At 42.0% G+C, this 19,182-nt stretch overlaps 3 protein-coding genes across 4 annotated transcripts in view; 1 reads left to right on the forward strand and 2 right to left on the reverse strand.

The window, feature by feature from the left end:
* The first annotated feature begins 1,836 nt into the window (after positions 1–1,836).
* On the forward strand, positions 1,837–11,046 carry psme1 (proteasome activator subunit 1). The gene is made up of 11 exons (XM_063207301.1): positions 1,837–2,129; positions 2,383–2,415; positions 2,521–2,583; positions 2,862–2,963; positions 3,306–3,366; positions 4,570–4,670; positions 5,465–5,533; positions 8,332–8,399; positions 9,228–9,282; positions 9,811–9,897; positions 10,763–11,046. Exons 1-11 carry the CDS (start codon positions 2,091–2,093, stop codon positions 10,841–10,843), a joined length of 759 nt encoding a protein of 252 aa, XP_063063371.1. The 5' UTR covers positions 1,837–2,090; the 3' UTR covers positions 10,844–11,046.
* Positions 11,047–11,137: 91 nt separating this feature from the next.
* Positions 11,138–15,823, reverse strand: LOC134455935 (fat storage-inducing transmembrane protein 1). Its single transcript, XM_063207299.1, has 2 exons — positions 13,179–15,823; positions 11,138–12,045 (listed from the first exon to the last, which is right to left on the reverse strand). The coding sequence occupies exons 1-2, from the start codon at positions 13,421–13,423 to the stop codon at positions 11,358–11,360; spliced, it is 933 nt and encodes a 310-aa protein (XP_063063369.1). The 5' UTR covers positions 13,424–15,823; the 3' UTR covers positions 11,138–11,357.
* Positions 15,824–16,667: 844 nt separating this feature from the next.
* The window catches only part of dcaf11 (ddb1 and cul4 associated factor 11), a 35,559-nt gene continuing 33,044 nt past the window's right edge, over positions 16,668–19,182 (reverse strand). For both annotated transcript variants that reach the window (XM_063207298.1, XM_063207297.1), the window contains exon 15: positions 16,668–19,182. This exon is cut by the window's right edge and continues 331 nt beyond it. The gene's annotated coding sequence lies outside the window, so the exon portion shown is untranslated.

A 19,182-nucleotide genomic window follows, 5' to 3' on the forward strand; every position in this document is an offset into this window, starting at 1 on the left:
GAGAGCGAGAGAGAGTCTGTTAACTCTGTTAAAAGTCCTTTATTTAGACATCATCAAGCCAAACTTTAGACATGGCTTGATGTCCATGTCTAAATAAAGGACTTTTAATGGACTTCAGAGTGCCTCAGACCCTCTCTCTACCTATAAACGCAGGGCCCTCTTGAGTTGCGTTTTCTGTCACTTACCATTGCGGGGCCTATTGTTGAGGCCCCTGCATTGGGTGGCTTTGCTGGGGCCCCTTGGCAATTGCCTAGTTTGTCTATTGGTAAAACTGGCTCTGACTACCGAGTTAGTGAAGGAGCACATGACTCAAGCCAGAGAGAGCAGGGTGGAACCAGACAAACCTGAATAATACCATACATAGCCTACATACATCCTAGTCGACCAGAATGTTAATTATATGCCAATATGTAATAGCAAGGAGCGTGTGCAGTGCACAGGATTCAATATTGACATTCCTACTTCCTTGGAGAGCTTAAACTAACACATTTCAGTTTGTATTTGTTATTACCTAAATAATGGCTACCTCCCTCAGTTACCAAAAAAGCAAATTAATCACTGAAATGTGTCTAGGGAAGTATCAGAGTTTTTATGAAGGTTAGTTGGACTATTTTCCAATGTCTGAGACAGTTAGGTAGGCTACATTGTAACAAAGTCAGCAACAATGTGTAATATGTAGTTACACTATAACAAAGGTACAGTAGCCTATGCATGCCAAAGGTTTAGCATTATGTCTTCTGTTGGGTATGTACAATGTATGTACAGTGGGATACATTCATTGGGAGTAGGCCTATTATGATAAAATTAGAGACTCGGGTAGAGTTTTGTTTTGTTGTACACAGACAGACCAAGTTCAGTGTCTGCATTAAGCCACTGCAAATTTCACATGGAGATTGAAATATCCCATTCAGCTCAACCATTGAATTCAAACAATTTGTTCACTGTAGCACACTTCGGCTATGAGAAATATCCAAAATAAATCAATCCCATTCTCATCAAATATGAGATAGCACTGCACAGTAGGTAGGCCATAGCTGTAGGCCTACTTTTCCATACCTTTACTGATTAATTCAAGAACACAATGTACCAGCAATTGCATTCACACAGGCATCCACACAAGTATTGTAGTAGGCCTAAGTCAAAACTGCAGATTGAACTCAATAGTAGCCTAAAGCTTGTCGAGTGGAATAATTCTCCGCAGCATTGATTTGAACTGTTGACTGTGTGTGACGCCATAGGTCTTTGTGTGTTTGTGTTTGTTTTAAGGTGGAACTTGTAGGCTATTCCTCATCTGGGTCAGACGAGGTGAGGGGGTTGGGTAGAAGTCCAGTGATATCTTTCAGCAGTTATCAATAGATTAGGTGGCCTTTAACCCGTCTGCTGCAGCAAGTGCACAGAAGGTAGTTGGTCCAGATAGTGTTGGAATTGTAATCTCCTCAAGAAAATGCAGCGACATACACTTTTCATACTTCTTTACTCTCTACTACCACCTGCTGTTGAAAATCAACGTGGCATCATCGTTAACAAGTCTTTGTCCATGTCTGTTCAGTTCACCAGACAAAGCGGTTATAATTCAGATGGGGTCTTAAACTACTAGTCTTACAGACTATGATTGACTATTGCGTTGGATGACTATCGCCAACACACTCAAGCCCTCATTTCTATTTTAATAACTATATGTATTCAATTGTGTAGCAAAATAAGTAACAAAATTGTGTAGGCGATGTCTACTTTCCATTCCAAACTGAAGTGGCACGTCTGGCGGAGTGGCGCGACTCGTGCGAGGCGATTGGGCACAACCAGAGAAATTAGAACGGCACAACCTGCCAATGCCACCTGAACGTTTGGCACGGTCCTACAATTCCCAGCGTGCAACACAGGGGCGGAATCAAATGATAATAGTAGGGAAGTTCCGACGTTATTTTATTTCACTTTCATTTTCACTTCTTTTGCTGAGTAACTGCCATATCCGTTGAATACTTTCTTACATAAAGCGCAAGGAAATACCTGTATCTTTGCAAGTCCATCAGTTAACAACGATTTAGATTATCGAGAGATTGAAAAGTGTAGACACCCAAATTATTTCCACGATGATGTCCATGGATATGAGCCCAGAGTCAAAGACGAAGGTAGGCGAAGCGAAGTTGATTGTAATCTTTTTGTATATATATACTGTTTTGAGTCGGAGTGCATTTTGACAACACGTGTAAACGTTTAAGTATCAGGAATAAGGTGTGAAGTCAACAAGAAGAGTGCAGGTGTGCAGAAAAACTCATCACGACTAAGCGCATTTGGAGTGTCCATGTACAAGTTCTGCGCAAATGGGTTAGGTCGGCGACGACGGCTAAACTTTCCCCTATTAACATACTTGTGTCATTGCAGGTCGATGGCTTTTGCAAAAGACTCACATCCGAGGTAAGTAAAGTCAGCCTGTTACATCTGTCCCTAAGATGATAGGCTACACACCAGGCAAGATCATTAGGCCCTTGCGAACTGCACTAATTTATACATCTATTTCAGGCAGAACACTTGGTCACGACATTCTTCCCACAGAAGATCGCAGAGATGGACCAACTGCTCCAGGTAAATTCAAAATACAGCAGCTATTTAGGCCCATGTTTTCAGACCATCACAAAAAAGTTGACTTCAAGTTCACTCTCTGGAACTGTGGATGCACCTGATGCCTGTGATGATCAGTCATTTGTACAAATATAATGCTGATGATCGAACAAAGCTCCTCGAATAAAATAAACTTAGATCAATAAAGCACATCTCGTGGGAAGAAGGGACATTTTAAATTTCACGATACAAAGCCATACACACATACCATACAAAACACGTTTTCTGTTGGTTCTGTCCAGTCCTCTCTCAGCCTGAACGACATGGCAGCCCTGAAGGCTCCCCTTGACATCCCCATCCCAGACCCGGCCAAGGAGGAGCTCAAGAGGAAGAAGAAAGAGGAGGTCAGCAAGATCCGCAAGTCACTTTCATAATTAGTAACCAGGGGTGTCGTACAGGGGGTCTGCAAGATCCGCAAGTCATTGTCATAATTAATAACCACCAGGGGTGTCGTACAGTGCGGTAAAGTGTGACTGAGTCACCAGGGCCCCATATATATACGTAGGGGGCCCACACAGTGTCTGATTTATGTAGACAAATGGCTGAGCGGGGGGAGGGTTCCACTGGAGCTGATTGTACACTATGATAATTATGATCGCCTTGCACCATACTCTCTCTTTAAACATTTTATCATACTAGAAAGTATTTCATAGTAGTATGTTCATGTTTTGCTCTCTTCCCCACAGAAAGAGGCAAAGGAAGGAAAGAAAGACAAGGAGGGTGACAAGGACAAGGAGGATGAAGATGGTAACAATTATTTGGAATCAGAATGAGTCTAAATCCATTTGTGTTCCAAGATGTTTACTATGAGTAGAGGTGCAAAACGCACACCAGAAAAGGAGGTGCTGGCAACCTGTAAAACACTTGCAGGAGGAGAGAAGTGCAGCACACTCCGGAGTTGCATAAAACTAGGGGTGGGTATTGGCAAAGGGTTCACGATTCGATGCGCATCACGATACACATGCCACGATGCGATTCTATCACGATGCATTGCGATTCATGTACTACTGTGATGCATTGCGATATTTACTTCAGTAAATGCGTAAAATACAGCTTATTTGTCAGTTGCTGTGTAGCTTTCTTAAGTCAGTTCATTCTATTTAAGCATTCTATGATCTGGGAGAGAGCTTACATCACAACAGAAATATTACCTATTCTCTACTGAACAAAATAACCCGTGGCAAATCGAATTTTATTGTTATCAAATAATCAATTGTCATGAATTCATGCAGTATATTGAGAAAATAAGTATCACGATACCTTGTCATGAATCGATGCATTGTATCGTGAGAGTAAGTATCGCGATGCATCGATATGACGATTATTTTGCACACCCCTACATAAAACAGGTTTTTAATGTGACAACATTTCGGCCTGTCGTCCTTCCTCAGGTCACGTCCGACAGGCCGAAACGTTGTCACATTAAAAACCTGTTTTATGCAACTCGGGAGTGTGCAGCACTTCTCTCCTCCTCCAAGCTGTTTACTGTAACACAATTGCTCAGGGATGTCAAATTCAGGCCAGGAGGCCAACTCTGGCCTGCAAAGTCATTTTATTCGGCCTTCGAAATCATTTCAAATGTGTTTTACAGTTGGCCCACATGCACCATTAATGTATAGTGTAACAAGACCTAAACATAATATTTGGTGTGCCATAGGAATATGATGGGGCCATGGCCAATAAAACAGCTCACAGTCATAATGCAACACAGTATGTGCAGGCACATTTGAACCACCATATGTAGTTTAACTATGAGTATCAAGTGCACGCACACACAATTCGACCCGCAACTTTATTCCAGATTTAGATTTTGTCCCTCAGTCAGTTTGATTTTTTTGACACCCTTGCAAAAGCTGATGTCCAAGTCAGATTTTAGATACTGCTCGTCACGATCAAGTTTGCCTGTGTTGAGGTCCTAACTCTATAACCTTTGACCTGTGTCATGTGCAGCCGGTCCTCCGTGCGGCCCTATTGGCTGTAACGAGAGGCTGGAGACCCTGCTGAAGGAGATCAAGCCCCACATCCAGACCCTCAAAGAGAAGCTCAACACGGTAACATCACAACACTCTCAAACCTCTTCTTTAAAGTTTCTTTTGTTTCAGACATGTAAAAGTTTTATTTTATTTTGACAGTGAGACTTCCGTCTTCATCAGAGGGTCACTGGATGTTGATGTGTGACGTGCTTTAAAACAGCTGATGTTGTGGAGGTGTGACCTTCCTGTCAATTTCGACAGGTTGGTCACACCTCTTGCTGTTGATCTCAGGATGGTGGTCTAGGTGTGAATATACAGTATATACCCCCTCATCCATGTTCAAAAGATAAAACTTTTACATGTCTGAAACAAAAAGAAACTTTTACACATAATGAACGTCATACATCCTCTCAACCCTGATTTAGTGCTACCAAAGTCGAGTTGCCAGTATCATGTAAGCCTACATAATGTATTATGTGTAGGCCTACGGTACACACTGTAGGCCAGCAGCAATGCCCAAGTGGGGGAACAAAAATGCTGTCTGGGGTCTGGCCACCAGAGGGGGCACAGTCAATTTGAAATCATGCAGTTATTTTGGGTGAAAGGGGCCCCGATAATTGTATGCCTTCAGTGCTCCATCAAGCTCTCTTGCCTGGCTGGCTTACATACAGTGTGTGCCTGCACACACACATGTACACGCACACATGCACACCCACACCCACAAATTGAGGCACATATGTTGATTATTAATTTTCCACATAACCCTTGTTATATCGACAAGGGCATGCACCGGCACTGCTGTCCCTTGGCTTACCATGGGTTATCGCTACATCAGTGCTGACTTCCTGACGGCTTTTTGTTCTGTCTTTTAGGTGTCCATGTGGGTGCAGCTTCAGATCCCCCGCATTGAGGACGGGAACAACTTTGGAGTGGCAGTGCAGGTTAGTCACCAGCTCTTGCTCACTACAACATTGTGTTTGCCAGACAATAAAGATAAATAAGTGCTAATAATAATAATAATAATAATAATAATAATGATAATAATAATAATGATGATAATAACTTACATTTTTATATAACGCCTTTCAAGTAACCCAAGGTCGCTTTACTAAAGGAGACAGGGCAGGGGAATAAAGGGGAGAAGAAAGGAGGGGATAGTAGTGGGGTTGGGAGGCAGGGTGGTTAAGGACCATAGGCCTCAGTGAATAAATGTGATTTTAGGTGCTTTTTGAACATAGCCAGTGTGGGGGCTTGGCGTACCACAGTGTTTCTCAAAGTGGGGCGGCAGTCCCCCTACGAGGGCGTGGAGGTATTGGAGGGGGGGCGCGTGAAGTCAGAAGGTTTTTCTTTTTTAATACTTTTCTACTTTGCCATTAAGTCAACACATTCACTTTACAATCACAATATATTCAAATTTATTCACTAATATTTAGAGAACATCATTGGCCATATACGTGTACTAACCCCAACTCCGATGAAGTTGGGACGTTTGGTAAACAGTGAATAAAATCAAAATGCTATCATTTTCAAAACACTCAATCTATTCATTAGATGGAGAATAGTGAAAAGACAACATATTAAGTGTTAAAACCGAGAAAAAATATTGTTTTGGGGGACATATGTACTCATTTCTAATTTGAGAAATCCAACACGTCTCAAAAGAGTTGGGACGGGGACAATAAATGGCAGCAAATGTCGAGGAAGACTAAAAACAAAACAAAAGACAACACTTAACAGTTAAATACATTAACCGATGAGATGATTTTATATAAAAAACAGTGTTAATTCCTATCTTGGACATGATTTCACCAGCTTAAATGGTGGGTGTATTCCTTGCCATGTTTTGCAATGTTTTCCTTTCTGTAGTGCTTACAGTGTGACAGGTCTTGACCAAAAACCCACCATTGTATCACATGCTGGTCCTTATGATGGAGCCAAACTGTTAAAACATAGTAGAGAATGCAATTTGACCTTACTATGTGGCAGTAATCGAAGATCTCCCTTCAAAATATAATGCATGAGTGGCTTTTCATGCTGTTTAAAACCCATTTATACCATTCAGCACTGTATTTAACTCTACAGATGAGTGAGAACATCTTAACCAATGCACTACTGCATCCGCATGCCATCATGGAGGCTGACTTTTGAAGCTAGCACTAACACAAGTTGGATGGTCCATTTTCACTGTAGCACAGGATGTGCAATGCTCTATTATTGTCAAAAAGAATGGACTTCTACAACTTCTGCTGACTTCTGTAAGCAAAGGACAGTTTCCCATGTCTTCTGGGTCTATTTCAAGTGAGCTCAGGTGCTTAGGAGAATGTTAAACCCCTGTGTCATTTTCATGCATTAAGCATTCTTAATATGGTCAATTTTCAATAGCTCTAGCACTCCAGGAATTAGAGTGAGACTACAGCCAATATATATTTCATGATGTCATGAACCTATACAATGATTTTATTAACAAAAAAAATATGTCTTATATACACTCAATCGTGGTAAATCAAAGGGAATTCAAAAATGTATGTAATAACTATGGTAATTATTCCCTTTGCATCTTTAATTCTGAGTGACTCAGCCTCTCTGTGATGATCTTATACCTGGACACCTATATTGTCCGTCAGTACAATTCATTTTGAAATGTTCTTCTTTGTTGTTTTATCTTATTTGGATGTTTACTAAATTTCACTGATCCCCGTCCCAACTCTTTTGAGACGTGTTGGATTTATCAAATTAGAAATGAGTACATATGTCCCCCAAAACAATATTTTTTCTCGGTTTTAACACTTAATATGTTGTCTTTTCACTATTCTCCATCTAATGAATAGATTGAATGTTTTGAAAATGATAGCATTTTGATTTTATTCACTGTTTACCAAACGTCCCAACTTCATCGGAGTTGGGGTTTGTATATTAGGCTCTAATAAACTTTACGAAGGCCTATTTATTTGTATTTTCGTAACCATTTTGCTTGAGGGGGGCACAGACAGACACCCTTGCTCTGAAGGGGGGAATGGCACGAAAAGTTTGAGTAACACTGGCGTACCATAAGCAGATGTTTGCATCTACATTGTAGATGAAAACAATTCATTCTTATTCATCATTGCTTTGACCTTGCCGTTACATTCCGCTCAATTATCACTTCCATACACATTACATCCGGGTTTGGTCTTCTGGTGTGAGATTAGGAAAAATTGATTTGCAACATACAGCAAACCGTGGAGGGACAATGGAGGTGGATGAGTCATTACAAATTACATACAGGCAGATAGCACAACGACCTAATGATAGCGATTGGGTAAAATGAGATACGAAACATTTCAAAATTCAACAGAGTTCACCCCTCCCTCCTGTAATTGGTGATCAATTTCTCATGTTTCAGACTGTCTGTATGAAATTAATTCAAAGGAAATGGTAAGACCAGACTTCTTCAATACAGTTCAAAACTGAAATTGAAAGTCCTTTTGGGAAAGTCCCAATGTCATTGTGACACAGCACGCCACAGCACACAGTGTACACATGCGATTGAATGTGTGCCTCACCCATCCAAGTGGGCTGCACAAGGGAGGCACCTCAAGGGAGCAGTGCGGGGCGACGGTACCATGCTCAGGGGACCCTGGGTTAGTCAATCCCCCATCACCTTGTCGGGAGTCGACTCCTGCTTGTACATGACTGCAACAGGAATGTTTTTAAGCACATTTATTGACAAATGTCACACATCTTTATCTTATCTTTTCAGGAGAAAGTGTTCGAATTGCTCACCAACACTCGGACCAAGATTGAGGGATTCCAGACACAGATTTCTAAGTAAGAAAGTATGCCTTCATAAATTCCTCGCGGAGCCTAGCCAAACCAAACTAGGTCTTAATCTGAAAAGAAAATGTATTCCGTAGCATAGCAATGACTGTGAAGAAGAACATCACTCATCAGGTGACAGAGCTCACCATAATGTGGGCATCATGGTGCCAAGTTACCACCTTTCTACTTTCTATCTATCTCACTCCATGGCTGAAGTGCGCCAGATCAAGGCACCTAACCCCACAATGCTCCAGGGACTGTAACCAATACCTTGTACTTATGTCTCGTCTAGACCAGTGAAATGAGGTGGGACATGGGACTTCTCCTACCTGCATTATTTCAGCTCCCACCTCAAAGCGTTCCAGGCAGTTCTACAACCATAGCAACTGCTGTGATTTAACTGACTTTGGCAAGGTGCTTTGATACGAGACAAAAGAGCCAGAATAACGAATAGTTATTAGTTAAATTAATAAAAATAGTAACATTAAAAATATGTTGAGTTATGATGGCCATGTTTGAAACCGCTGCACACAAAGAGAAATTAAATTAATAATGTTAATTATTTATTGATGCTATAAATAGTAGCTCTATTGGCACCACCATTATCCTCTAACCTCATTATATTGAGGTGGGAGTAAGGTGAGTTCCCCCCAGTTCGCTAGTAGGAGGTCCCACTTCGACTGGTGTTCCAGTGCACTTTTTGTAGTGGGAGGTAAGAGAAGTCCCATCTCCCAATAGTTTGGACTGGGTATGGAATCCACCATTCAAATAACTTAGCTGACACTTTTATCCAAAGCAACTTAGTCAAGTGTAATGTAATGTGATGTTAATTTTCAGGTACTACAGTGAGAGGGGAGATGCTGTGGCCAAGGCCTCCAAGCAGGCACATGTGGTGAGTGGACTTTCCATATGTCTCAATTTTTTATACATTATATCTCTATTAACTTATTGAAATGATGGCTTATTGACTTGGTCATGAATCCTTTGAATTGACATATGGCAAAAAGAGAGGATCTATCTATCTGTCTGTCTGTCTGATCTACATCTCGCCCTTACCGCTCCCTACACCTCCATCCATGGCTGAAGTGCCCTTGAGCAAGGCACCTATCCTCACAGTTCGGTGTTAATTATGACAGTCAGGGCCTGCAGTAATACTAAAACTACGTTCACTAAACTAAACCAAAGATTATCTAGGTCAGTGATTCTCAGAATGTGGTGATTCTCAAAGTTGTTTTGTTGCTGTTGAAAATACATTTGAGTTGTAATGTTTGTTGGGCCAGAGGTGGGCCCCGAACATTTGTGAAAATTTCAACTGTCTGGGCCTCAAGTTAGAAACTTTTGGGAACCCCTGATCTAGGTTTTAACAGTCTCTGTCTAAACCACCCCCCTCATGTGTATTCCTTTGCTTGTCCTGTAACAGGGAGACTACAGGCAGCTGGTGCATGAACTGGATCAGTATCAGTACTGCGAGCTCCGCATCGTGGTTCTGGAGATTCGCAACACATACGTGAGTCTAACTCTTAAGTACTTTTCTATATTCTATAAGGAAAACCTCCCCAAATATCCTCAAACCGTATAGCTTCCTTTCTGTGGTGTCAAACATAAGGCCCAGGGGCTGGATGCGGCCCTTCAGATCAAGCCGGATCAAGTTCAATCCGGCCCCAGACTTGTAAAGAACACGGAACTAATACATTATGTATCCAGTCTCACATTTAGGCTGGTTTATCAGGCTACAGAACTGAGAATGTCAAAAATGAAGAAAATCTTTATCTCTTACAAAGTTGCCGCAGGTGTCTTGAGAATTCAGGTTTTCATAACTTGAGAAAAATGTTGTTGTTCGCCTTTTGCGGTCAATGTTACTAATATACCCACCACGGTCATCCACCATGAGATAATTGATAGCAATGCGTTTCCAACATGGACCAGAAATTTGTGATATTTCGCAATTACATTACCGACCCAAATGAGATCATACCGGGACATTACTGGACCGGCCCACTAAAGATCAGTTGGCTGTATCTGGCCCCTGGACCGAAATCAGTTTGACACCCTCAACTCCACAGTACTTTTCCATTTTCTTAAAAGAGAAGAAAGAAAGAAATGTCGACGAATCATGTAGCTCCCTTACTGTGGTGAAGAAAAAGTGTAACTGTTCGGTGTGCACATATTCTTTTTTTCTTTTCCATATATATTCCTGTACCCTGGTGAATATTCTGAGATTTGCTTGCAATTTGCTTGCAAATAAATGACCATTTATTTTCTTAACTTTTCGGTTTATTTATTTCTGATTTACTGTTCTATTTTTTTTTATGTATGAACAAAACCCCAAGTTGGGAAACGGGAGCATTAACTTTTTTGTTTCTCAACTCTAGGCTGTGTTGTATGACATCATCAACAAAAACTACGACAAAATCAAGAAACCGAGAGGAGACTGCAAAGCACTCATCTACTGAGAGAAAACACACACACACACACACACACACACACTGGAAATGAAACAACTCTTCTTATATATCTCTTTGTGGTGCCATTTGATCCTTTTACTTTAGCAGTGAGTACACGCAGTGCAGTCATATTCAATTTCACAAACCACTCCACTGTATCAAACGGCTTTAATGTGATTTACAAAATAAACTAAAATAAAATTATAATTTTACTATGAATGTGTAATGTGATGTTATTATATATTATTTCTCTTATATCAGTCATGTTTTATTTGTGTTTAAAATATCTGCAATGTGTCCCGTAAAGGCCTGTATACATCTTACAGCAAAAGCTGTTTTAAGTTTTTTTTCCAGTCTCTGTCCAAGGATAAAAGTCTATCAGCAGTGGTAACCACCTGAAAAGGCTAAGGTACAAAATCTGTCACATTTAAGAAAAATCCGTTTTTACATTCTTTGCCTCTACTTTCATCTCTGTGGGAAACAACAAGTAAATGAAAAAGTTTATGCATAGAGACTCATCACATTAGGAGAAATGGACTCTGTGGTTTCCATTCTTCGCCTGTCCTTTCTCCTCTGCGGGAGACAACAGTCCACTGGCGGGCCCTCCGGGGCAGCACCAGCTGGGCTCCATGCTAAACCAGCCCAGGTAGAGAACTCTCCAGGCCAGGCACCCGAGGGCACCCCCTATCAGCTGGGAGGGGAACTGCGGGAAGTGAGCCAGCAGGCTGGCCAGTAGGAAGAACCAGATGCCCAGCAAGGCGACGCAGAGCAGGAACAGGAGGCGCAGGGGGGTCCCGGGGTTGCGCGGCGCGCACTGCCCAAACACGGCAATCTCCTCCATCAGCAGCAGGCAGCACAGGCACAGCAGCACAGCCTCCTGGGACACCTCGGCGCCGCGCCACTGGAATCCGGCGCGGAGGCAGGTGGTCTTGCTCTCCCCGTCCCGGAGCAGCAATCTGGAGCCTTGGCCCGGGGAGACGGCCTCCAGACAGGTGCTGATAGCCATGCCCAGGGGCTCGAAGCAGCTGCCCGAGGCGTCTTCCAGGGAGGTCAGGAGCCAGCGGATCCCCAGCCACACGGCGCTGGCCGCGGCCAGCCGGGAGAGGTGGCGGAGGGAGAGAGCGAGGGATCGTCGCTGGGAGAAGGAGAGAAGGAAGACGAAGGAGCCGCAGAGGACGCAGGTCCAGCCCCAGCCTGAGTTCAGGAACATCCTGAGGAGCAATAACAACAACACAACAATGTCAATGTAGGCAGCTGTGCTGTAATGGTTAGGGAGTTGGACTGTAGTAGATCACAGGGTTGTAGGTTCAAATCCCGCCCATACCTCTCACCCCTATCTCCCCCCATCTGTGGCTGAACTGCCCTTGAGCAGGGCACCTAACCCCATTGCTCCAGGGACTGTAACCAATAGCCTGTAATATCTGTAAGTCGCTTTGGATAAAAAAGCATTAGCTAAGTGTAATGTATTGTAATGTAATCACAAGGTAAACAAAAAACAAAACAAAAACAGATGCATTTGTACACTGGAAAAACTACACCATCCACAATGCACATAGGTTAGTTTTCTGTCAAAACTTAAAAGTACATGTTGTAAGGCAGCTTTCATTCCTCCCAGGAATGTCAGTTTGAATGAAGAATGTGGGTGGGGGGTGGCTACACGTGTTCCAATGCATTCTCATCCCCCAGCTGTGTCCTTGAACAAGGCAACTAACTCAACCAGTGTTGCTATCCCTACTGTACTTGAATCACTACTGTAAATTCCTCCATAGAAGGGTGTCGGTAAAATGTCGGTAATGTAAATTTAATGTAAATGTAAATGGTATAGTTTGACTAACTTGCCAAAGTGACTTTAGTATGACTTGAGGACTTGACTTGGTTTTTCTTAATTAATTTGCAAAACATTCTGGAAAATCTGTTCTGAAAACATCCAGAAAAAGGCTCAGTTTATGATCAGATATTAAGAAAACAAGGCCAATCCAATTTAGACATCACAAAGGGTTTTGTTGATTTTTACCTTTCATCTTACTGCGTGTGTGTGTGACCCATTTAAATCAATGCATGTGCTATTTCAAAGTAACCTTATCTCACCAAGTAGAACAGGTTAATCTTTACATGCTTAACATCCCTAAAACAGCACATGCGCACACACACACACAGGTAATTAGTTCAACGTGACTTCAGTTAATTGAAACCTGCACACACATGCACACACACACACGCCCATCCATTGATAATACTGCTTAAAATCTAAAATGTATTCCCCCATCTAGTTTTTCAACAAATCAAACCCTACACATACACACACACACTGCACAGCCACAGCATAGCACAGGCGCCATCTTACCTGTACAGGTAGTGATTTCTGTTGGCGAACACGCTGTACTTGGAGACCCACATGCTCAGGGCAGGCCCAGACAGCAGCAGGGAGGCGAGCACCAGGTGGAGGTGGCGTCTGAGGGAGCCGTGGCTGAGGAATGCTGCCGCCAGGTCGCTCACCACCACCAGGGCCGACAGCAGGAACGTCACCGCCGGGTGCTGCTGGAGAGCTGTCACGGCCCGCTGGACTCGACCACCACTGAGAGGAGACATCTTTTCAATATCCACCACCGTGCCCCTACCGTGGCTTAATGGTAGGGCACTTGTCTACTAGGCGGCCGACCCGGGTTCGATTCCGGCCTGGGTCCTTTGCTGACCCCTTCCCCGTCTCTCTCTCCCCCAGTTGTTTTCTGTCACGAATAAAGTCTAAAAGACCAAAAAATATCTTTAAAAAAAATATATACTATATATATATCCACCACCGCTGTGAAGATCCTGTGACTGCCCCCCCCTGGTCTAGTCCTCGGTCACTTCAGTGATCAGATGATCAGAGTTCATCAAACCGTCCATAGAGTGGGGATTCTGTTCCCCTTACTTTGGCCAGCGATGGTGGTGATGGACCATGAAGGTTCTCTGCCAGCGACTGACTCTTTAGTGGTCCCACAATCAAAGAGATTCAAGGAGATTCTTCTCCTCTTTGGTCAGTGGTCTGGTAGGTCTTGCTGTAGTGGTCCATTGGTAGGATTCCTGCTCAGATTCTCCCCCACAGGTTCCTGATGACAGCACTTTAGTGTGAAACTGGCTGACAAGATAACCAACAACTCTCCTGACACTGCCGAGCTCCCTGTTTTGATGGGACTTTTCACTCTCACCCTCAAGGTCTCTGTATCTCTTTCTCTCACACACAGTCTTCCGCAGTCTCTACTGTCCCTCTCCGTCTGTTTTAACCCCAGTCAGGAAGGAGTGTGGTCTCGTTGTTGTGACACCCATCCCCACATTTTTTTGGCACCCCCTCCTCCCAAAAAGACCACACCCTCCCCTCTTACTCTGCCTCAGGCTGGAAAACTTTAACAGCTGACTGTTTCAGCAGTGTCACTGCACGGCTCTGCTCTGGGCTTCACCCTGTTCAACAACTGCTTTGAATTTTGTTGTTTCGGCAGCTCAAAACCTCAACCTCACTACTCTACCACTACTGCAACTGCACTGCTCTGTGCTTCACCGTGTTCAACAACTTTTCTCGGCAGCAAATTCAAGCAATGTGTCCAAAACCTCATCCCTCACTACTCTAGTACCTCACATTTTTGGCATTATGATTCTGGCCAAGGTGAGTGAGTGAGTAATTAATTGAGTAAGTAAGTAAATAAATAAATTGATAAATAAATAAGTACATTTTAAAAAGTGCTTGCATATCTGTATTGCATCACTGCATGTGTGTGAAATGAGATAAACTATGGGGCATTGAGCTGAGTTAAAGTGAAATCAAAATCAACCCAGGCCCCCTTATCAGTGTTGTGGCTTATCTTTTTTTTGCAGCAAGCTGCGTGACATCATTCTATACTGTAGTTGAGGCTACTGCTGGTGAATTAGGCAAGTTTCACCAGCATTTACACTACAAAAACCAATTGAGGTCACATTGCATTAATGATACATATTTCCACATGCAACAGGAAAGGCATTGTTCAGGCTCTCGTGGCTGACAGGCAAGAATGCAGACAGTTGCCTCTGGAAAAAAATCCATACCAAACCAGTTTTGAAGTTATATGTGTCAACAGCCAAACCAACAGGCTCACTTATCTGACTGCGAGAATCTGTGATTGCCCTATTCACTTCAGGGAGCTTATTCATGAATGATTTGGTCAGCATTTCACTGGAAGCAATACAGAGGACAAAACTCAACTGCTAACCTTTGGTTCTTGATTTGTTTTGTGGAAAATCTAACACGTAAATAACAGCACCGGTTCTTTATGTGCTTCTTTACCCTGTTATTGTGTGTATGTTTGTTTGTGTGTGTGTTTGATAGCGAGCGAGCGAGAGAGCGAGAGAGAGAGAGATGGGGTCACACTATACTGTATGTTCTCTTGTGTATTTAACAACATTTAAAAGGAGACAATACTCTAACTACAATTAGCTATTCTTGTCTGCTTCTGGAAATGTTGAACTATGACAATTGGTTTGACCATAGGGAATTTGGTCATGAAAAGATGGAAAATTAAACATTTTGCCCAACAAAGACATATTTGTTTGAATTAATTTACCCACTGAAGCTAAAGATTAACAAACACATGTCCAAAGGTCACTCTCACTCTCTCTCTCTCTCTCACACACACACACACACACACACACACACACACACACACACACACACACACACACACACACACACACACACACACACACACACACACACACACAATGGCAGCATGTCACTATTCAAGTGGCCCACAGAAGGGACTAGTAGTTATACTCGAACACAGCAGGGTTGGCGGTTAAATAGGCAACAGCTTAAAAGGTTATCCCGTACCCCCCTAATCCCCTCAGCATTGTCTCCCTCTGCCGCTTTCATTCTTTTCCCTCCCCGGAGCCGCCGTGCTGCTGAGCCGCTACGCCGCTATCAAGCCAGCTAATTTTAGACCGAGCGCTAACCGCATTCCACTCACCGGCTTGCCCTTTGGTCCCCATGTGGCTGGTCTGAGAGAGGCAGGCAGGCCGTGGCCAGAGGCAGAGGCAGAGAGAGAGAGAGGGGGAGACCTCGATTGCCAGATGAGACTGATGATTTCCTGCCCAAAAACTGCTCAAAACCTGCCTGGAAGCACAAAATCCCGCCCAGTTTCAACTAAATTCTAATGAGTTCTATGGCCATAAATCTGCAGAAAAAGCCGCCCAAATACCCCTTTTGTGTAGTGTATATAGTACCCATTTTTACCCTCCGACGGGGGCCCTAAGCAGCCCAATTGGGTGGGAAACTGCCCAATCTGGCAACTCTGGGGGAGATGGCCGGGGAGAGGAGAGGTGGAGTGGGCCTCTGGTCTGGTCGGCTCTGGTCTTTGCGGCCTAATGAAACCACTGGCCGCTCTCCAAGCCGAGCCCACCCAAATGGAGCTTAATTTGGCGGTGGAAATACTCCGTGATGATGATGATCATGTATTTTTAAACGATTATCTGATGCAGGCTGAATGTTTTTCATATTGGCCTTCTGCCTTGTCCATCACCATCGCTCTATCAGCTTCAACTTGAAGGAATTTGAGCAAAGGACTGTAAAAGAAATACACTGAAGAAAGATACAAGGGAGTAAATGAAACAAACTTCTGTTTTGTAGTTCAGTGATGTTAAAATATCTCTGTTGTCCCATCTTTTGCTGTGAGGAGTTTAGAAAACCACGGGTTCATTCTTCGTTTTAATTTGAATGTTATACATTCAGCGTCTCCTGGTTCAAGTGGATAAGCTACTTGTGCAATGCCAGTGATGAAAAGATGGCTCTGAATTGAAATGTTCACAAAAAAGATTGAGAGCAGGTAAGGAGGTTTCTGTGGGGATTTTAATGATGACAAAAAAAAAACAGTTTAGTGATAATGACCTTAACCTCACTCACAGACTGGTCAATGCAGTATATACACCAATTAACGTGTATACGCATATGAAGAGATGATAAAAGAAAAAAGACAAGAAAATAATAGTACATATACCAGTCAATATATTGCTTTACACTGCAAACAATTGTGTCTGTATGTCGACTGATGATTGCAAGTTTACATGGAGTTCAGCTAAGATCATGTATAGCCCTTTCTGTGGTATTGTTTGTTTTCGGCATGGTTAAAAACCAGTTAAAGGTGCACTGTGTAGGATGGTGGCCAGATAAGGTATTGCAACTATGATGCTCATTGAAACTGTGCTGTCTATTGCCATTTTTTACATTTTCATGAATATTTACTATGTAATAAACTAATATTTGGTAGTATGACCAAAGTACCGTAAGTTGTGCAGACAAAAATGTCTATTTCTGGAAATTCAAAATGGCGGACATGGAGAAGATCCCCTTTTCATGTATGAAAAATTGAGTTTTCCCAGTCATAATGAATATTTAGAATTTCATGTTGGTGATAAGTATTCATAAAAAGGTAAAATTTGTGAATGGGCAGCATGAGTTCTGGGAATAAACTACTAAAAATATTACACAGTGCACCTTTAAGGAATGGCGATTTAAGAACCTGTTAAGAGCCTGTTGCTTTGTAAAAATGGCTTAACACTGATGAATTGTTGAGGTATTTTTCACCTGTCAATCACGACGTTTACATAATGTTTTTAATTCCGAATTAATCATTCAGAATTAAATAGTTCCGTCGAGTTTACTTTGATCTTTCCTTTAATTACGAATAAAGAGGTGTTTACATGACATTTTCAAAACGGAATTAAGCTTTATTCAGAATCAAAGTCGGTTAATTCCGAATTGAATGCCTCATGGAAACGTAGCAAGTAGTACTGTGTTAGTGGGTTTAAAAGGTGAATTGAGTGCTGTTACACGCAAAGAGTACTCCGATTTTAAACGACATGGTGGTAGCATACGGTTAGCTCACAACTCGTGTAAACTCTCTATTCTTTTCTAAATGAGGCCATGTTCCGGTTGCACAGCGCTGTTCCAACGTTGAATATTACGGAACTTGTTTTAAACCAAATACTGTTTGAAACCGGAATACACCATGCATGTAACTGCGCTCACTGAAAACCAAGACCAGAAAACGTAATCTGTATAACAATGTAGGATTGATTCATTAATTGTTTTGAGGTCATACCTGCTCAACACAGAGACACACTTTCAGTGAGGCTGAACTTTCTGTAATTGTGTAAAATATTACACTTAGCATTAATAGTACTAAAATTGCATTATATTATTCTGTAAATGATGTAAAAGGTTTCTGAAGTAGAGAAAAACAATATCCAAATAGTGAGAGATTAGAATCTCTTGCAGACTACAAATCGTCTTTATGACTATTTTACAATTATTTGGACCACCCATAACAGAAGCCATATCGTCACATAGTGGTTGCAGAACTAAGGACCGGTAGGGACAGCAAATTTATTGTTGTATACAGACTCCTCATGTCACGGCTGCAAAAACGGTAAAGACAAAATAATCAAACAATAGCGTCTCCCAAATGTTATGTTTCTGAGCATTGTAGACTTGGAAGATAGATGAATCTATGCAATACTGCAGACAATGCAACATTGCAAGATAAAAGAAACTATTACACACAAACATTGTAATAGTGTGTACAAACAAACTATGAACAAATTATTAAATAATAGTGAAAAACAAACCAAAGAAAAGGACAATGGACAATAATATTGACAAATGAAACAATTTCACACGATTAAGAAGTAATAACAAAAACATAATTTTGTGAATTTGGAAAGTGTCTTTACCGTTATTTGCACTTGTCGTTAAAAAGAACTCATACACTCGCACACGCACCCAAACACACGTACACATCTCTCATCTCCCCTCTTGACTAAATCCTTTTTGAACATTATTATGACATTCAAATATTTTGGCGCAGAATGTGTAGTACTAGGTTACAAACTCCATTTATCAACATTTGAACATTAATTTCCAAATAAAATACTTTACATTATCATGAAACTGCCACACCCGAACCCCAACGTGCGTCTCACAAGCGAGTTATTTTCTTCCAAGTGTTTTTTGTTTTTAAAAAAGATTATACACTACTTTTAAGTCGTTAACCCCTCCGCCCTTCCAAGGAAAAAGTAACACCTGAACAACAGAATCAGGGCTGTAAAAAAACGACCTTAGCATTAACTAAACACTCAGTTGTTGTAACCACTGAGATCTAGAAGAGGAAAAAATATATGAAAACACTCAACGCGGCTTATCTGCAGATAACCTTCTCTGTGGTTGTAAGTCCACAGTTATGGCTGTAGATTGATTTTTAAGTGATGTTTCCGTATGAGGAAAAAAAAAACATTTAAGGTGAATTGGAGGATCTCTGACTCGCAAAAAAAGACATACAGCAACAAGT

This window comes from Engraulis encrasicolus, chromosome 9 (assembly GCF_034702125.1).
Source record: "Engraulis encrasicolus isolate BLACKSEA-1 chromosome 9, IST_EnEncr_1.0, whole genome shotgun sequence".
Classification (NCBI taxonomy): Eukaryota; Metazoa; Chordata; class Actinopteri; order Clupeiformes; family Engraulidae; genus Engraulis; species Engraulis encrasicolus.